This window comes from Molossus molossus, unplaced genomic scaffold (genome assembly GCF_014108415.1).
Source record: "Molossus molossus isolate mMolMol1 unplaced genomic scaffold, mMolMol1.p scaffold_m16_p_3, whole genome shotgun sequence".
Classification (NCBI taxonomy): domain Eukaryota; kingdom Metazoa; phylum Chordata; class Mammalia; order Chiroptera; family Molossidae; genus Molossus; species Molossus molossus.
Genome location: NW_023425366.1, coordinates 51746322 through 51765722, shown reverse-complemented (window position 1 = coordinate 51765722; position 19401 = coordinate 51746322). Strand labels below are relative to the sequence as shown.

Sequence of the window (19401 nt, the reverse complement as noted above, 5' to 3'; positions counted from 1 at the left end):
ATTCTTTTTTTTCCCCCTCACCCGAAAACATTTTTGCATCGAGTGAGAGGGAGAGTCAGAGGGAGAGAGAGAGAAACACCGAAGTGAGAGAGACACATCGACTGGATGCCACCCACCCGACCCCAACTGGGGCCGGGGGCAAACTGCAACCGAGGTACGTGCCCTTAGCGGGAACCAAACCCGGGTCTCTCTGGACCGCAGGCTGATGCTCTAGCCCTGAGCCAAACCAGCCAGGGCTACTTTGTTATTCTTGAGGACAGGTCCTATATATCACAATATAATATAGGAAGTATATTTTCATCAATAAGCCTTGAGGGCAGGTCCTAGCCTTATCCAACGCTATTGCCCAGCACCATCAGAGTGCCCGAAGCACATAATGGGTATTCATGCTTGCTGAATGGGTGCTTCCGTCTGAGAATGGACCTTGCAGGATAACTGCTGGAAGTGAACATGCTTTCTCTGTTCTTAAAATGAACGGGCAGAGAAGTCTTTCATAGTCATTATCTCCTGGGATAGCACATCCTCCTCTGCCAGTTTCTACTAAACATGATCCACTCAGAGCAAACCCCCAAAGGGACCCCAGGAGAGAGAGCAAGTGTGTCCCGATCCCTCCACTCTCTGGGAGGCACAGCTGGAGGGTGTCTGGACCAACCCTGCCTTGTAAGTACTGCTTGGCGTCCTCCATCCAGGGCAGGTTACTTTGAAAGGCAACCTCAGGTCACTGGTGGGACCTATGCTCATTTCTGGTTTACATATACAGTGTGTAAAACATCAAACATGCTACTCATATCAAGAATGCAAACTTTGATATGTTTAAAATGAAAAACAGTAGAACGTTTTTTTCACACACAAATAGCACTCTTATCTCTCAATAACCTCAAGCTGTTGAACAATTTCAAAATAAACTTATTTGCAAAAGCTGTGTAAGTCCAAACTACAGAATCCCTCACTACTGATGGACATCTTCAGATATTCAGGGCTAAACTCTGCCAACCGGAAATTTGCATATTAAATCAGAGAATCAGAGTTTATTTTCCTAATCTCTTGGGGTAAAAAGAGGGCTTCCAAGTGCCTGTTCCATACTGCATGGCAACTGAGACAAGTGTGTGAGTATATATACAACATATGTATGCAAGTCACCTAAATGTATCGACAAGTAACATTCAGTTATTATTGTAGCACTGGCAATATTGCCTTGGAATAACACTGTTTTCTATTCATGATATCTTTTTCTGTAACTAACAAATATATGTCCTTAATGGCCCTCTTAAGAAGGAGGCATGCAAATCACACATTCGTCGTTTAGGATGGTAAAGTAAATACTTTTGGGGCAGGACTAATAGCATCCTCAGGTTCTTTGCTTTTTAAAACTTTTCTTTGTAACCCTCCAGCAGCCCTTTCCTAAGTTAACAGCTTTTTGTATATGCTGTTATTCAGGTTGCTAGAGCAGGTATCCATTTTACTTGCCATCAACTGACCGCTGCTGCTACTGGGATCAGAACTTTCTTTGCAGCATAAGATGCTGTAGAGGTACCTCTGGCACTCAGAGGAAGCATAATAGTAAATCAGGGGATCAATGCAACAGCTGATGCTGCTGACACAGACACAGAGGAGGTAGGCAAAGTAGGCGGCCTCTGTGGTGGGGTCAGGAGAAAGGAACGCGTAATGCAGAATCAGGAGGATGTTTGTGGGTCCAAAGCAAATGATGAAGATGCAGAAAACAGCAGCGGACAAGAACAAAGCCCGGGATTTCTTGCTCCGGTTGGCGACTGTGGAAGAGCTAAGACACTGAATGATAGACACATAACAGATTGTGGAAATGATCAACGGCACAAAAAAGAAGACAGCAGAGAAGGCCGAGAAGTAATACGCGTAATAGCCCTCGAGCAGGGTTTCATTGAGCACGTCATGGCAGGTGGTTATGTTGAGCCCCGGCACCTGGGTGGTTTGCTCCTTGAGGAGAAGAGGCACCACCCCCGCGATGGCCAGAGCCCAGATGACTATACAGGTGAAGGACGCCCGCCTCATCGTACGCCAGGAGAGAGACTGCATGGGATACACCACAGCCAGAAACCGGTCAATGCTGATGGCTGTCATGAGCATGATGGAAGCATACATGTTACAGTAAAAGGCCGCAGTGACAAAGCGACACATCTCAGACCCAAATTTCCAGTCGCTTCCAGAAAAGTAATAGCTGATCTTAAACGGGAGCACGGACACGAAGAGCACATCGGCCAAGGCCAGGTGTAGCATGTACACCACGGCCGGCTTCTTGATCTTCATCTTCAAGATGAACACAACGATGGCCATGATATTCAGAGGGAGGCTTATTGCACACACGCCAGTGTAGACGGAGGGGACAAAGAGAGTCAACCAGGCGCTGGTCAGGTATCCAGAGGCATCTTCCGAGATGTACACAGGGGGCCGATTCTGAAGAGGACGGCTGGCATTGATGGGGCTCAATCTGTCTCCAGGTAGCCCACTTTCATTTTTCTCCTCAGAGTCCATGTCTGGGATGGGTTCAAATTTATCATCGGAATTCCTGAGAAAAAATGACCGGGGATCCACAGAAGCGTTTGTTGCTTTTAACTCTGAAAAAAAAAATTTAAATAAAAAAATAAATTTAAAAAGAGAAGGAATTAAAAAGCCAAAGACAAAAAGAGAGCACATTTTACTTTTGCTTCCTAGGAGAGTGGTGGTAAAAAGGAGGCGATGCCCAGGTGGGGTACAGACTTTATCAGAGAATTAGCTAATTCAAAACATATTATGTTTTTTTGTTGTTGTGGTTAATCCTCACCAGAGGGTATCCTTTCCACTGATTTTCAGAGAGAGTGGCAAGGGGGGAGGGAAAGCAGGAGGGAGAGAGGGAGGGAGAGAAACATCGGTGTGAGAGAGAGACACTGATTGGTTGCCTCCACGTGTGCCTGACCAGGGTTGGGGTTCAAACCTGCAACTCAGGTATGTGCCCTTGACCAGGAATCAAACCAGTGACCCTTCGGGCCTTGGGCCAACTCTACAACCACTGAGACACAATGGTCAGGGCAATATATTATGTTTTGACATAAGCAGACACATTTATTTACTTTTTATTTTTTTAATATGTTTTTTAAAATTAATTTTTAGAGAGGAAGGGAGAGGGAGAGAGAGAGATAGAAACATCAATGAGAGAGAGACACTGATTGTCTGCCTCCTGCATGCCCCCTACAGGGAATCAATCGATCCTGTAACCTGGGCATGTGCCCTGACCAGAAATCGAACCAGTGACCTCTTAGTACATGAAGATGCTCAGTCCACTGAGCCACACCAGCTGGGCCAAGAAAACACTTAAAACTCTACTCCTCAGAAAAACAGAGGTGAATGATACACTCTTCAAGATCTGCCAGCAGACCTCAGGATGGCTGAGTACCTGACATAAAGGAAAAAACAGTGACTATACTTACTATATTAGCCATTGTCCATCTAAACAAGTCACTTCCAGACTCCATGGCTTCTCTTACCTCCACGTGCCTTCACTTGTACATTTTCTCCATTTAGTTTGGAGCATTCCTTGAAACCCATCAACAAAGGAAAACTGCATAGAAAACTGAGACTTCTTAAAGGTTATGGAGTGACAGGCAAATTCAGAGCAGGACCAAGGGCTCCAATTGCCATGACCATTATCCATGTGACAGTAGTTTTCCTCTACTATCTTTAGTTTGACTACACAGTAAAATGTCCCGAATCTCTCATCATATTTGGGTCCAAACCACAGTCCCTTGGCTTATCTTCTAATACAACCACAAGGTACCCCAGTTATCTTCCTGTCTCCTTCCTCAGTAGGTTAGTGGAGTAGCAGATGGTCTAGGCTGATGGCCTTCCTCAGCTTAGTTCCGGAATGCTATATGCATTGAAGCTGATACCAGGCCAACCCGGCTCTTTTGAGCATCAACCAGAAGTCAAAATAAAGGCTTGGTTGCATACGTATTCCTTTTATCACTTTCTTCCACCAAAATCATCCATTTGAAATGTTCATCAAAGAAATGCAACACTTAGCTTCTGGAATTCAACCAGCTTTTCTCTCCAAGGAGCTTTGCTAAAATTCTGCCATTAAGGAAAGTCAGACAAAGAGCCTTTGTTGGTCTTGGGAAGCTGAGGAGTGGGGAGAGAAACCACAGAAGAAAAAGGGCGAGGTCTTCATTACTGGGAGTGTTTGCATTGAGGGCTAATATGTGGGTCACTTATTAATGATGTTAGAGAATTTAAAAACCGACTTGAAATGGAATACATACAGTGGATTGTGAAACCTTTGGTTTTGTTTTTCAGTACTGGAACATTCCTGCAAACAGAAACTTGCACAGAGGCATAATGCTATAACAGATAGTTCTGCTTCTGCTCGCTCTGTGAGGTCCTACTAGACCCAACCATCCCTTAGAATAAAGTTACAAACCTCTTCCTCCCCCAAATCAATGACTTGAAGGCATTTAGGTTCATAGGGTGGTGGTTGGGGAGGAGAGGAATGAATCTTATTGAAAGAATGATACCAGGTGGGTTTCTTGTTTTCACTGGCTTTTAACTTGAGAGAAGGTTAAAGTCAGTGACATGAAGGATGGCTAGGATGCTAAGGCTCAGATTGGAAGCCCACAGTCCTTCTGGCCTGAAGAACCAAAGGACAGAGTTCAGGACATGCACAGAAACTGAAAAGTGAGAAAGAGAATCCCAGAGAGGGGAGCCTTAAATTCCAATGTGATTTCTGCTTAGGCTTTGGGTGATTCTTAAATGAACCATGCATGTGTAGGAAAGATGCAAAGCAACTCTGCTAAAGATAAGAAAACAGTAAGTGCTTTTTGTTTTTGAGGAAGAGTCTGTAGTTTGAGTCCAAAAAATTTAATCGTCTGCAAAAGCAAAAACAACACAAATTTTTGGGAGAATAAAACAAATTCAGAGTCTTTATAATTTGATAATGTCCAGCACACAATCTAAAATCATTTGATATTTTTTGTTTGTTTGTTTGTTTGTTTTTTATCCTCACCCGAGGACATTTTTCCATTTTTTGTACAGACAGAGTGGGAAGAAGAGAGAGGAAGAGAGAGAGAGGGAAACACCGACATGAAAGGGACACATCGAGTGGCTGCCACCCGCACGACCAACCAGGGCCGGGGACAAACTGCAACCGAGGTACATGCCCTTAGCGGGAACCGAACCCGGGTCTCTCTGGACCGCAGGTGGACGCTCTAACCGCTGAGCCAAACCGGCCAGGGCTCATTTGATATTTTTAAAAATCAGCAAGTATGATCCAGTGGTTGAATGTCGACCCGTGCACCAAGAGGTCACTGGTTCAATTCCCGGTCAGGACATATGCCCAGGTTGTGGGCCCAATCCCCAGTGTGGGGCATGGAGGCAGCCAATCGATGTTCTCTCTCATTGATGTCTCTCTCTCTCTCTCTCCCTCTCCCTTCCTCTCTCAAATCAATAAACAAAAATTTAAAAAAGATAATCAATGCAAACCAATCCCAAGATGATCCAGATGTTGAAATCGGCAGATAAGGATTTTAAAGGATGTATTGCAACGATGCTCAATACAGTAAAGAAAAATATTTCATTGAAATAAATAAAAAACTAGGAAAGAAACTAATCAATGAAAATTCTAGAACCAGAAAATAAAATACAATAAGTTGGCATCTATTTCCAAAATAAAGAGTAACTCTAGAGTAGTAGCAACTGAGAGACAGAGGCAGAACGGGCCTGGCAGTGAGGGGCGGAGGTTAAACTACCTCAGCAAGGTCAGGAGTGGGCCCCTGCGAGCGAAGGCGTGGCCTGGCAGATTTATCACAGGGAAAGGATAAAGGTCTCTAGTGAGAACCTCTGAGTACACATCCAGATTATTCCCCAAGGGTAAGAAACTAGTCCTATTCATCTCTGAATCTCCAGCACCCTGTACATGGTAAGTGCTCCTCAAATTAGCTTTTAATCACAGATTTGCATTCTCATATCGGCTCTTTCAGGAGTCACCTAATCCTTCGGAATTCAGTCTCAGAAACATTAAATGATTCTAAGAATTGTTCGGCCTACAAACCTGAAATGGGACATGCGTTCACTTTGTAAACTATAAAAATTAATCAGTGTAAGAAATTATTATCTTGCCCCACTCACTTCAATGTAGTTTGCTTTTAGACTCAATGATGTGCTCACTCTCAAATATTTTAAATGACAATGGAATCTAGGTCATCTTCTCTCCTATATACAGTGTCCAGTTTTTTGGTATGATAAGGGACACGAACAGGTTGTCAAGTCACACATACATCAAATTTCAAATTCACAGCCTTTTCCAGAAGCATCACCTTCTCCCTCCATGATGTAACTAACTCATTCTTGACCCCTCATGGAGGTCGGACACTGGTGCTGACAGCCCCCATGGAATGGGAGGCTGTCCTCAAGGTCATGATGAATGTGTGGGAATTGAAAGAAAAGAATAAATGGGTTCTAGCATTTTAGTACCACAAAGATATGTGTTCTTAAAAATGCTAACCCAGAGGAACCTTAAAATAACACAGTTCTCCTGTGCAGTTTTGGGAGCCTGGCCAGATTAAGGACTTTCATCATACGTGCAGGTTAAAGAAGTGCGTGTGGCCCTGGCTGGTTTTCTCAGTGGTTAGAGCATTGGCCTGAGGTCCAGAGAGACCCGGGTTTGGTTCCCGCTAAGGGCACGTACCTCGGTTGCAGTTTGTCCCCGGCCCTGGTTGGTCATGTGGGTGGCAGCCACTCGATGTGTCCCTTTCGCATCGATGTTTCTCTCTCTCTCTCTCTCTCTCTCTCCCTCCCACTCTACCTGAACAAAAAATGGAGAAATGTCCTTGGGTGAAGATAAAAAAAAGAAGTGCGTGTGTGCACACATGAATCAAGACACCATCTAGTGGAGTGATAAATTTGAAAAGTACTGAATACTCATAATTAAGCTTCTTAGATACCATTACTTGGTCTGAAAATAAAACTGTCATTAGGTTACTCTAGTACTTTGGCAATAAGTATTTGTTTTCAAAAATTCCTTCCCTGGCTAGGCCATCTTGGGCACTATGGTGTTTATGAGAAAATCATTAATCCCCACTGAAACACAAAATCACTGGGCCGCAGCCCCGTGAGAACACATAATCTGTTGATTAATATTATTGCCTAAGGTGTCACCTTTTCTTGACACTATAGGTTTGATATTCTGAAGGCTGTTGTGAAATTAAAGAATGTCAGCAAAATTTTTTTCTTAAGTATGTACCAGCATAAAAAATAACCCAGGTGGCTCTCCCTTCCCCTGTTCTCCCCGCCAGGGCGCTACCTTTACCTCCCTCTTTCCTAAACTCCAAGGGCCCTGCTTTGGCTGCTGTAACTTGTTTCCTAAACCCACACCCAGCTGGCTCACTTTCCCGACCTCTGTGACTTTCTAAATAAACTTTCTCTTTAAAAAAGAACAAAATCAATCGCAAGTCACTAGATATGTCCAACCAGCTTAAGGCCCTTAGGCTGAAATTCAAGTTTGAGTATCGCTTTTCCTCCAATCCCAGCACAGCTTACAGGTCAAGAAGAAAGTGCCTGTCGGTGAGCCAAAGCTCTGTAACTCATCTGTGCCTTTGTTGTTAAGCTACGGTTTCTCACAAAAAGCAGCTCAGGCCCTAGAATCAATTCTCATACTTCTTGGTAAATTTAGGTTTCTCTAACGACTCTCAAGTAGTTTTGTTATTGAATATAGCATATTGCTAAGTAGCTGAAAGATGGACTCTCTAACTCTAGAGAATTGAGAAAATTAGCAGACCCGGCAATGCCTTCTCCACCTTGGACGAGATTCGGCCTAGAAGCAGAGTGGCGATGAAATGCTCGTTCAGGGCCCGTGGATTTACACCATGCCAGCCTCCCGTGACATGCCAGCCTTGGTTCTGACTCAGAGTTCTGCCAGGTAGGCTTTTTGGGAATTAACAAAGCAGAAGTTCCAGGACCTTGCCCACATTCTCACACTGAGCAGGAAAATTGTACCCTGTGCTTCGCCACAAGTGAATCAACACTACAAGCTAAAGAGGAATAAAACAGAGGATGATGAAAAGAAAAAAAAAACATACTAGCTCCATCAGGGAAAAACAGCAGCATTATTAGAATGCCCCACTATCTCAAATGCAAATATACACCATTTTCCGATGAACAGGGCCAGTGCTCCTTAAAGAAATGGTTGGCTCCAGATCTGGAGTAGGAAATACACAGGATGAGCCTTGAACATTCTACAAGAATATTAGGATTAGGTCAGAAAGACTCTGGAGTCAATCTGATAGGGCTCCCACTGGCCAAGGTGTGACAATTGACTATCAAAAGAATAATAACAGAAATGCATTGAAACATTTAAAACATGTTAAATGTGTTGAGATTCAGGAGTTCATAATGATACTAAAAGGAAAATAAAGTCTTTTTGGTCACCTCTGGAGAAAATTAGAGGACCTAGTCTTAAATCTGGTAAATAAAGACAAGATTCAAGCATTTATCCTGCCTTTTCTATCTAAATAATATTTCAGGGAAACCAAATACTCACTGAAAGTTCTGTATATAATAATGCCAGTTCATAAACAGCAATGCAATAACATTTATTATTATTTTTTGTCCTCACCCTAGGACATTTTTGCATTTCCCTTCAGATAGAGTGGGAGGGAGGTAGAGAGAGAGAGAAACATCTATGTGAGAGAGACACATTGACTGGCTGTCACCCACACTACCCCAACTGGGGCCGGGGACGAACTGCAACTGAGGTATGTGACCTTAGCGGGAACCGAACCTGGGACTCTCTGGTCCAAAGGCCCATGCTCTAACTGCTGAGCCAAACTGGCCAGGGTGATGCAATAACATTTTGAAAAGCATCATTTTGAAGCTCTTAGTGAAATAACGAATTTAGTTCAAAGATCATCGGTGGTTGCTAAAACTGGTACGCGAAAGGGTGATGGGGAACTTTTGGCTGGATCAAGCTGACAACACCTGAATCCACTGAGTAATGTTAATATCTCAAGAAGAGAGAGGATAGGAGGTGATGCAATGGAAAGCACAGAGCACCACTGTTGAGGTAGGTAGGCTTGCATAAACCAAACCTACCAAATTACAAAAAATGCAGGAGACATACAAGCCTATTGAGCAACCCTCCAAGATACAGCTGGCCAGATCCAGTTTGTAGGAGAATCTACATAAAACATGACCCAGTTATTTGATAACAGCAATAAAAAAGGAGGAGAGGGGAAGCAGTCACAGATTAAAAGAAATTTAAGCGCCCTGGCCAGTTTGGCTCAGCGGTTAGCACGTCAGCCCATGGACCAATGAGTCATGGGTTCGATTCTGGTCAAGGGCATGTACCTCGGTTGCGGTCCATACTCGGCTCTGGTAGAGTTATGCGGGAGGCAACCAATTGATGTGTCTCTCTTACATCAATATTTCTCTCTCTTTCTCCCCTTCCCACTCTATCTGAAGCAACCTATCGACCAAATGCAATGGTGGGCCTTGTTGGATCCTGATTCAAATAAACCAAAAGTAAAAATCATTTATGAAACAATCAGCAAGATTTGAACATTGACTGAATAGTACATGCTATTAAGAAACTGTTCAGTTTTGTAGGTGTTATTATAGTATTGTGGTTATATAAAAAAGGGAGGTTGTATCTTTAAGAATATATACTGAGACCTGGCAGGTTTGGCTCAGCAGTTAGAGCGTCAACCCGTGGACCAGAGAGACCCGGATTTGGTTCCTGCTAAGGGCACGTACCTCGATTGCAGTCTGTTCCCACCCCGGTTGGGGTCATGTGGGTGGCAACCAGTCAATGTGTCTCTCACGTCGATGTTTCTCTCTCTCTCCCTCCCGCTCTATCTGAAGATAAATGCAAAAATGTCCTTGAGTGAGGAGAAAAATAAAAAAAGAATATATACTGATATATTTATACATGAAATTATACAATGTCTGGCATTTGCTTAAAAAGATGTCCAGTTTGTGGAGGAGAAAAGAGAATATTGATAGAATAAGATATGGAGGGTAATTATACTGCTCATTTTTGGGTATGTCTGAAAATTTTCATAATAAAAAGTAAAAATAAAACCCAAACTTTTTTTTTTTTTTGCATATTTACTTACCAGTAGACTCTAAGAACAAGGAATTTTGCTTTCATTTTTCTTAGTTTTGAAGGGGGAGAAGTTCTTAATGTATGAACACAGTTTTACATTTAGAGAATTTGATACCAAATCCTAAGGCTTTTCTGGAATATGAAGGGATTTGTGTATGAAAAACACTTAACATTTGTTGAGCACCTACTATGTGCCTGTTACTTCACTTACCTTACCTCATGTAACTAACTTTTTTTTTTATCCTCACTTGAGGACATTTTTCCATTTTTTATTCAGATAGAGCGGGAGGGAGAGAGAGGAAGAGAAAGAGAGAAACATCGATATGAAAGGGACACATCGAGTGGCTGTCACCCGCATGACCCAACCAGGGCTTGGGACAAACTGCAGCTAAGGTACATGCCCTTAGCGGCAACCGAACCCGGGTCTCTGTGGACCGCAGACTGATGCTCTAACTGCTGAGCCTAACCGGCCAAGGCACTAACATTTTTACATAAGCATTATAACCCCCATTCTATGGACAACATGGAGGCACAGAGAGGCTAAGTAACTCATCCAAAGTCACACAGCGAATAACTGGAGAAGCCAGGATTTTAACATAGATCTGCCTAGCTCCAAAGTCATATTCTTTGAAGCACATCACACTATCCTGTCTCTTTAAAGAAAAAACAACTCTGGCTGGTTTGGCTCGGTGGTTGGAGCAGTGGCCTGGGGACCAGAGAGTCCAGGCCCCTAGGGGCACATACCAAAAAAAAAAAAGAAAAAACAAACTTTCGAATTCAGGACTTCCTCCTAAAAGAGTACTATTGTTTTTAAGCATTTCACCAAACAAATGAACCAGCCCATCCTTTTAACTCAGCAGGGAGTACATGGCCATGTGAACGTATAACTGAAGTTGATGATGCCCACAGTTATTGCTTGGAAATTCAGGAGTCCTGCTGACCTTTGCTGCCCACCAACCAAATACCAACAGCCCGGCCCTCACAGATAGGATAGATGTAGTAATGAGGTATTAAAAAACAAAACAGAAAAATCTTCAAAATGTTCAAGCCCCAGGCGGTGTGACTCAGTGGTTAGAATGTCGTCCTGTGCAATTCTGGTCAAGGGCATCTACCTGGATTGCAGGTTCAATGCCTAGCTCTGGTTCCGGCTCGCGCTGGAGCCAACGAATCGACGAGTGTTTCTCTAAGAACAAGAAGTGTTTCTCACATCTATGTTTCTCTTTCTTTCCTTCTCTCTCTCCCTCCCTTCCACTCTTTCTAAAAAGAAAAAAAAAATCCTCCGGTGAGGATTTACACAAAAATAAAAAATAATAAATAAAATATTGTTCAAGATGGAACAGAAGCAAGAGCAGTAAGTGAATGAAAAATCTCTGCTGCGGAAAAGCCAGAATTGAAGGAAGAAGAGGGTAAACAAATGCTGACTGCAGAGTTAAGAGGCTGCCATTATCAGGGGCTGCACCCTTCCCATCCCACACCTCACTCAGCGGGGACAGAGGAGGTCACAGGGGAGTGCAACATAAAAACAAATGTAAATGCCAGTGTACCCACGGCCAGAGCAGGCGCAAAGAAGAGGGAAGCGTGGGGCCCTCGTCTGGAGCCTCCTGAAGGCCAGGGCCTGACACGTGGGACCACGACACTATCTGGCCTCTCTGGGAACCACTCTGATCCCTCCAAGCCTGTGTTCACTCAAAGTCACAGGCCTGAGCTCAGGGTCCTGGGAGCGCTGCTCTTACTCTGCACGATGTTGGGGGCTCAAATAAAAACGAATTCACAGTAAAGGCTGGTCATAATCACCACTTCCTCCTGACACAAGCTGTCTCCATCTCCAAGCCCGCCCAAGTCCTATTGCAGTTTGTAAACCTGAACTCAAACAAATTAGGTGCTAGATATGATAGAAATAATCATTAAGGACACTCCCTAGAAAACAGAACTCTCCTCTCAAAGCAAACAAGGACTTTAATTCGAACAACCGGGGACAATTCACTGTACGGGCCTCCTAGGTTTTAAGATGATACAAATGTCACAGTGGTTACAAAATCAACTTACAGGGTTGTAACAGACATTTCTGAAAAACAGAATAGTGTAGAAAATATCGGAATGCATTGCATGTGGTAAATTTTAGTATTTTTTGGTAAAATATTTGTTCCATATTTATTTATACACTATGGTCCATGCATATTTACTGTGTCACATTAAAAAGTGTATTTCTTACAGTTTTACTCTTGATTAGCAAAAAAGAAAGTACTGGAAAACACTTTTCTACAATAATTTAATATCTGACTCTAATTCATCACAAACTTGAAATATAAATAGATTATATTGTGACCTTTCCTACAGTTAAATAAATTTGTTTTCAAGTGCAAATTACAGATTTTTCCTGTTATTTCAAAAGGCAAATTCTTTTGAAAGCAAATAAAGAATGTATAAAGGCTTGTGATGAGCTCTAAAGGGGTAAACTTCCTGGGGATGGAGGGGAAGGAGGGTAACTTCAGCGGGTTTCTCCAAGTATCATCACAAGGCCAATGTGGGAGAAGGTAATGGGAGAGGGTATTTGGGGGAAGTAGAAGCTCAAATCCAGAAATAATAATCTTAGTCTATAGAGAGAACAATGTACTCTGATAGTCTAGGCCTAAGAAGACAGGGCAAAAGGCAAAATGAAAGAAACCACAGAATAGAAAAACAAACAGAAAATTCTGAATTTTGAAATTGTGGAGTCCTCAACACTAGCATCATGGTCAAACATAAACCAAGACGTGTTCTTAATGACTTTTGGGGAGTTTTTGTGAGTATCCCGCAGCAGAGGGGGAGCCCAGGCACTCAAGAAAACTAGATAAAGGGTAGTTCCCCAGACACAGAAGGCCTCGTATTGTATGATTCTATTGATATGAAATACAGAGCAGAGGAAAACCCAGAGATAACACTGCAAATGTACTAAATACCATTAAATTGTATACTTTAAAATGTTTAATTTTATGCTATGTAAATTTTACTTTGATTTTAAAAAGAAAGAAAACGAGAAAGAGAGAAATAGAGTAGAATTTCAAAGGAAAAGAGGAATGTGTGTCCAAAATGAAGAAAGTAGGAAGATTAGGAATCCAGGGTCCCGATGACTCCACTGTCTCAGTGGAACTCCAGCTCAAGGCTTGGACTGAGTTCCAGCTTGTGAGGGTGACAAGGACAGAGGTGAGTTGACCCAGAGAGGAGGGAAGGGGCACAGGGAAGGATACTGGCCAGAAGCACGTTGGAAAAGGAGCAAATTCAGAGCTGCTGAGAAACTGCAAGTCAGGGTTCACTGCACACCACTCCTTTTAGACATAAAGAACTGAGAGATACTGGAGTAGAAAGACGGAGGGGTAGAAAGATGTCCAGCTGAGATGACATGAAAATATTCCTGACAAAGGGATGAGAAAGCCTCAAAAATGCTCTCACACAAAGGAAGAATGGACAAATTAGGCAGAACCTATTATCTTAATATGCCCTATAAAAATAAAGTCAAAACCACTAAGGAATGGATGAATGAATTAATTAATTGAATTGAGGGAGAAGGAAAGAAAAAAAGGGAGAGAGGGAAGGAAGAATTTAGATAGATATTAGAGTAGACAATTATTTGCTGGTTAACAAGAAATTTGACTTTCAGAGGTTTCTGGTGTACTTAAAGCAGAATCACTATCCAGTTTTGTGTCTTTTTAAAAAATCTGGTTTTTGAGAGAGAGGAAGGGGGTGGGGACAAGAGAGAGAGAGAGCATCTGCTGCCTCCTGCACACCCCCTTATTGGATATCCAGCCTAAAACTTGGACATGTGCAACCTTTTGGTGCAGAGGACAACACCCAACCAAGCCACACCAGCAAGGCCCAGTTGTGTGTCTTTTGTATGGGCTTAAGACTACAATCTCTCAGTAACAGTCAATTAATCAGCATATCTATGTTTAATCATCTGTTTAATCATCTAAAACAAATGGCAGGATACTGCAATCCATGCATAAATGTTTACTAAACACCTCCATGTGCTAGGGCTGAGCTACCAAGTCAATGGGGCACAGACTTTGCCTTCTAGGGAGACTGGGTAGCACAGTGAAGTTACTGCTCTACTGCAAGAAGGCTTCCTCTCTATTGGGGACGGTAGAGAAGCTTGCACTTAGGAAAGACAGGCCTGTAGTCAAATCCCAGTTCCGCTTCTAACTAGACTTGTGACTTAACCATTCTGGGTCTGTTTCTTTACCTGTAGAATGGGAATGACACATACTCAAAGGGTTGTTACGAGGAATAAACAAGATAGGATATGTAATGTACCTAAACAAGAAACAAGTGTTGGCTGTAATAGGTTCTTGATATAAGGTAGCTGTTTTTAATTAAATATGAACATGTGGTGTATGAGGAGGGCATTCTGGCCAGAGGGAGTGGCAGGGGACAGAAGCCAGAGAAAGCATAGCTCTTGGGGGCTGGGTGAAATGTGGGTAATATAACAGGTTATGTAATAGGAGATGATCTGTAAGAGAGGCTGGACAGATCCTGGGGACCCATCCTGCTAGGGCACGGGGACCTCATTCTGGGCTAAGAAATTGGGTTTGACCCTGTGGGCAGGAGGACAGCACGTGGAATCTCCCACCCAATCCCTCCGCTACAGTGACCATCCATTATTCTTGAAACTTTTCACCCTCCCGGTCTTTATAAAATTTATAAACATCATCTCTTGGACACTGGTCCTCTATGATGAAGGCAAATCATCTCACTTAAGTTGCCTGGAAAAAGGAATGTAAACTGGTTAATGAACTTAAGGATTTCTTAGTAAATATTTGCTGAGTGAACATCTGTCATAAGCTCCAGGCGGAGAAATGGCAGTTTATAATCTTAGCCAGGGAGATGACTTACCCACAAAGTGATGGTGCAGGAAATGCCAAAGGGAGTGGGGACAAAAAAGTACGACACTGCTTCGGCAAGGCCCAGACTGGTCTCACAGACCCTCATAATCACATGGAGCCGGTTATGACAGATACGGTTTAGGATTGCCAGAGAGAACAAAAAACAGAGCTTCCATGATTTCAAACTCTCTATCGACAGGGCCCCACTTACTGCCTGCACCCAGGGCTCCCTCCTCCATTTGGGGTTTTGGTACACTGTCTCTGAGCCTTAGTTTCAGAATTGACAAAAGGCTCCCACCTAACAGCGTATTTTGAGAGGGTGAAATGAGATAATTTGAAGTAAAAATGCCTTCTGTCCAGGGTTTGACACAGAATATGGCACTGAACACGTGTTCCTTTTCTTTTCTCGTCTTCCTTTCTTCTTTCCCTCCCAAAGTGGTTCCAGAATCCAGTGTAGATAACATAGCCAATGATTGTTGCTATCTTTCTGTCTACACCGGCACCACGCATCTTAGCATGCACTATCTAAGTTGATGAGAAAGTATGAGGTGTGGCAGGAACACCAGCCTTAACTTCACTCCCTAACAGGCCAAACACCTTCCACTTGAGGAAAGGGGACTAAGGTGGATGCAGCGTTTGTAAACATCTGTTCTCCATCCCACTATCCAAATCTCCAGCAAAAATTTGTATTCTTAAGACCTGGTCCCAAAATAAAATTACAGAGTGCTATCACATATCACCACACACAATTTTTCAGATCTCCCCATTTCCCCAAACACTCCAAGAAATTATGCTCATGTTATCAATACAGGCAGGTCGGCTGGTTGCTGCAAAACTTTGGGGACCTGTCTGTGACTCTTACTTTTCCTAAAAGCATCACCTCAAAACTACCCTGAGCAGAGGTGGAGAGCAGAGAAAACGATGTCACCTCTTAATCTTGACACGTCTACATGATTTCCAGTGTGAAACAATAAGAGAACACAATCTTTCACAGACAACAAATAAACCAGCTAGAATTTGTTTCTGCATAAAGTCTCTGAAAGCTTATAAAGTAATTATTGCTATAAAGACATTACAATATTTCTTCTCACTCTATAACTAGTGTCTTTGCAGGCTAAAAACAACTTCTCTGCCCTGCTTTTTTAGGGAGGAGACGTTGGAAAATACATTTATTTGGTCAAGTAGCCAGATACTTAAAAATACACTACTTGTGGTAAATGTATTCTAGTGAACAAACTCCCACCTTGTAGCAGATCAGTCACTGAAATACTGACCTTCCACGGAGTCTGATCCAGCTGGGTTTTGGGGAGAGATCGCTTTCCTCAACTCACTCCTGAAACTGGGTTCTAGGTAACCAACCTCCTAACAACCACTACAGCCCTGTGGCTATCCTGTCATCACCGGACATGCACACCTCAAGCTCCTCCAGTACACAGGCCTGTGCCAGAGACTGCTGGTACTGATTTTCCACTACACGTGAGAAGGGACTAAGATTTTCTCTACATCACTTTTCTCGCTTGTAAAATGCTAAGAAAACAATTCAAACGAAACAAAACTTAAGCGGGAGCAGATCTCCACTTAATTTTTTTTTCTTTATTGATTTGAGAGAGAGAGAGGAAGGGGGAGGGAGAGATGGAAAATCCATGAAAAAGATGGAAACATCCATGAAAGAGATCATCAACTGGCCGTCTCCTGCATGCCCCCCACTTGGGATTTGGTCCACAACCTGGGCATGTGCCCTGACAGGGAATCGAACCAGTGACCTCTTGGTGGATGGGTCAATGCCCAACCACTGAGCCACACCGGCAGGGCCAGGTCTCCACTTTATATTGAAAAGGCCAGAAAGTTCATCGGTGGAGCAATGTGAGGCTCTTTTTGGGGTTGTGGTCCTGGGAGAAACGGTGACAAGAATTACAATGAGGCACCACCACAGGTTTCCTCTAGGAAAATCAGACTCCGTCCTCCTCCATATCCAACACCCCGGTCGCAGGCCGGTGCACCCTTCAAACTCGAGTGCAAAGCCCGAGAAGCGGGGTGGGTGGAAGGGCACACCCCGCCTGGATATGACTGGGGGAGAATCTGGACCCCAGCCCAAACGCCTGTTTGGCTTCTGAAGGAAACTGAGGCAGAGGGTGCGCTCGGGGATGCACTCCTCTAGGAGAAGGCACAACTTGTACCCACTTAGTCCCTCAGCAGCGTCCCTGCTCCTCCCGCCCTCTCCAAGGCCAAGGAGGCCCCCGGCTGCGAGGCCGGAGGTGGGCAGGGGGAAACACCCGGGGCAGCTCTCACCTGGCTTGCGGCCTCGAGTGCGGGCCGACAGCAAAGGGTTGCACAGACTCAGGCCCGCGGCGACGAGCAGCAGCTGCCGCGGCCCCATTGTCCCGAGGCTCGGCGCGGACCGCGCGGCTTTGCTCCGGGAGACGGTCTCCGCCCCCGGGGGCTCGGGTCCCGTACTCTCTTCCTCCTCCCGCCGGCCCAGCCGCCCGGAGGAGCGGGGGCCTCAGAACGCTCGCCGCCCGCGGGCAGACGGAGGAGCTCGGCGTTGCCCCGCCGGCCGGTCAGCGTGTCTGGTGGCACTAAGAGGGCGCGGGCGCGGAGGGGCGGGGCGCGCGGGCGCGGAGCGGCGCCAGCGGGGAAGGGCGCCCCCCGGCGCCGAGTGTGCGCCTCGACTCGTCGTCGGACTGCTCCCCGCGGGCCCCTCTGCGGCGGCTTAAGTGCCCCTGGGGCCGGGCGACCCTGAGCCCCGCTCGCGCGCCGGCCTGCCCCACCCCTTCCCCGCGCCCCGCCGCGCAGTGCCGCGAGCCGGGCCCCCGCCCTCCCCTCCCCGGGCTGCGGGCTACTGCCCGGCGGGGAAAACCAAACGAGACACTTTTTCCTTTGGGCGCTTTGACTCACGAAATATTTGTGACTCCGTCTGGCGAGGGTCTTGAAACCCGGCCCTCGGCCTGGGCGGCTGCCCTCTGCTCTCTCATTATCCTCGCAGAGAGCCGAGACCTGTGCACTGGACCCCACGACACAGGCGCGCGCCCCGCGGCCCAGCCGGGACCTCCCCGGCCCGTGCAGCGCGGACCGCAGGCCAGCGCGTGGCCCTTGGAAATGCGGGAGTTGGCTGAAAGTTTGAAAGTGACTCGTATTTTGTAATTTGGGGTAGGGAATTTAGACGTTTATACTGTGATGACAAGGTTGCCCCCTCAAGAGAAAAGGCCCATGTTTGGACAGAATTCTTGACATTTCGTAGTCGTTTCTCTCTATTTCGTGAAGGTGACGTTTCATTCGTGGGGCACTTATTTCAGCGACCCCGTGACTCCGGGTGCAGCCTCTCCTGCCTCCCGCTCGCACCGCCGTGGCTTTTGGTCCCCTAACCACAGCGCCCGTTAGAATCGTCTGCGCTGCCTTTTCGGGGGGAGAGCCGGCGGGGCACCCGGTGCCCCGGGCAGCACTGGGCACCGCCTGCGAGACGGACGGCCAGAGGGCGAAGTGCCCCGGGGACGGGGTGCTTACACCTTCTTGAACCATATTTCATGGGTTTAATAGAGTTGGGTCAAATTCGGGTTACAGGCGGGGACCCTCGCGTCGCTCCGCAAGGGGCCCGGAGGACGCCGCGGCCCAGGTCCCGGCCGGAGCGCGCGGCTGGTCTCGCTCGGAGAGCGCACCCGGGGGCGCCCTCTCAGAGCGCGGCGCAAAGCCGTGCCCTCCCCGCGGTTCCAGGGGCGGTCACCGCAGCTCGGCCCTCTCGTGAGCGCGGCGAGCTGTGCACCCCGTGGCTGGAACACTGCCCCAGAGGCACTGGATAGACTTCTAAGCGTTTTATAGAGAGAATTTCGCATTGGGTGTGTCATTCCCCACGAACCCTGAAACCGGTCGAAAATAAGATAAAAACTGCTCATTCTTTCCTATGTCTCCCATCAGAGCACAGAGACTTGTTGTGTATAGAAGTAGCTCAATAAATGACTGAATAACGTAATTAAATAACACTGTTTCAAAATGTTCTTTACTCCCTCTGGCAGGTTTGGCTCAGCGGTTAGAGCGTTAGCCTGCGGTTCAGAGAGACACGGGTTCGGTTCCGCAGGGCATGTACCTCGGTTGCAGTTTGGCCCTGGCCCCGGTTGGGTCGTTCAGGTGGCAACCACTAGATGTGTCCCTTTCACGTTGATGTTTCTCTCTCTCTCCCACTCTATCTGAACAAAAAATGGAAAATACTGGGGTGAGGATAAAAAAAAAGTTCCTTACTCAACTCTCTGAGGAAAACATACCGAGTAGATCTAAATCATTAAAAAGTTACATTTCTCCAGTCCCTATTAATGGATACTATGTTCATCAGTCTTAAGACACCATTAATTTAGAAAAATATGCCATTAATTTAAAGACCCACCCTTTTCTTTTATGTAGCACAAACAAGAAAAAATTGCTGCCACTTAAACTGTGATAAATGGATTGTAA

General features: G+C 45.4%; 1 protein-coding gene across 1 annotated transcript; it reads right to left on the bottom strand.

Moving 5' to 3' along the window:
• Nucleotides 1-146: 146 nt before the first annotated feature.
• Nucleotides 147-17435, bottom strand: F2R (coagulation factor II thrombin receptor). Its single transcript, XM_036280722.1, has 2 exons — nt 17251-17435; nt 147-2591 (listed from the first exon to the last, which is right to left on the bottom strand). Exons 1-2 carry the CDS (start codon nt 17336-17338, stop codon nt 1402-1404), a joined length of 1278 nt encoding a protein of 425 aa, XP_036136615.1. The 5' UTR covers nt 17339-17435; the 3' UTR covers nt 147-1401.
• Between the last annotated feature and the right edge of the window lie 1966 nt (nt 17436-19401).

What these genes read in the sequence shown, in the direction of transcription:
- F2R (XM_036280722.1), bottom strand. Translation starts at nt 17,338, where the DNA reads ATGGGGCCGCGGCAGCTGCTGCTCGTCGCCGCGGGCCTGAGTCTGTGC. An exon ending in CACTCGAGGCCGCAAGCCAG is followed by an intron (nt 2,592 to 17,250) that starts GTGAGAGCTGCC and finishes TTTTTTTTTCAG; the next exon opens with AGTTAAAAGCAACAAACGCT.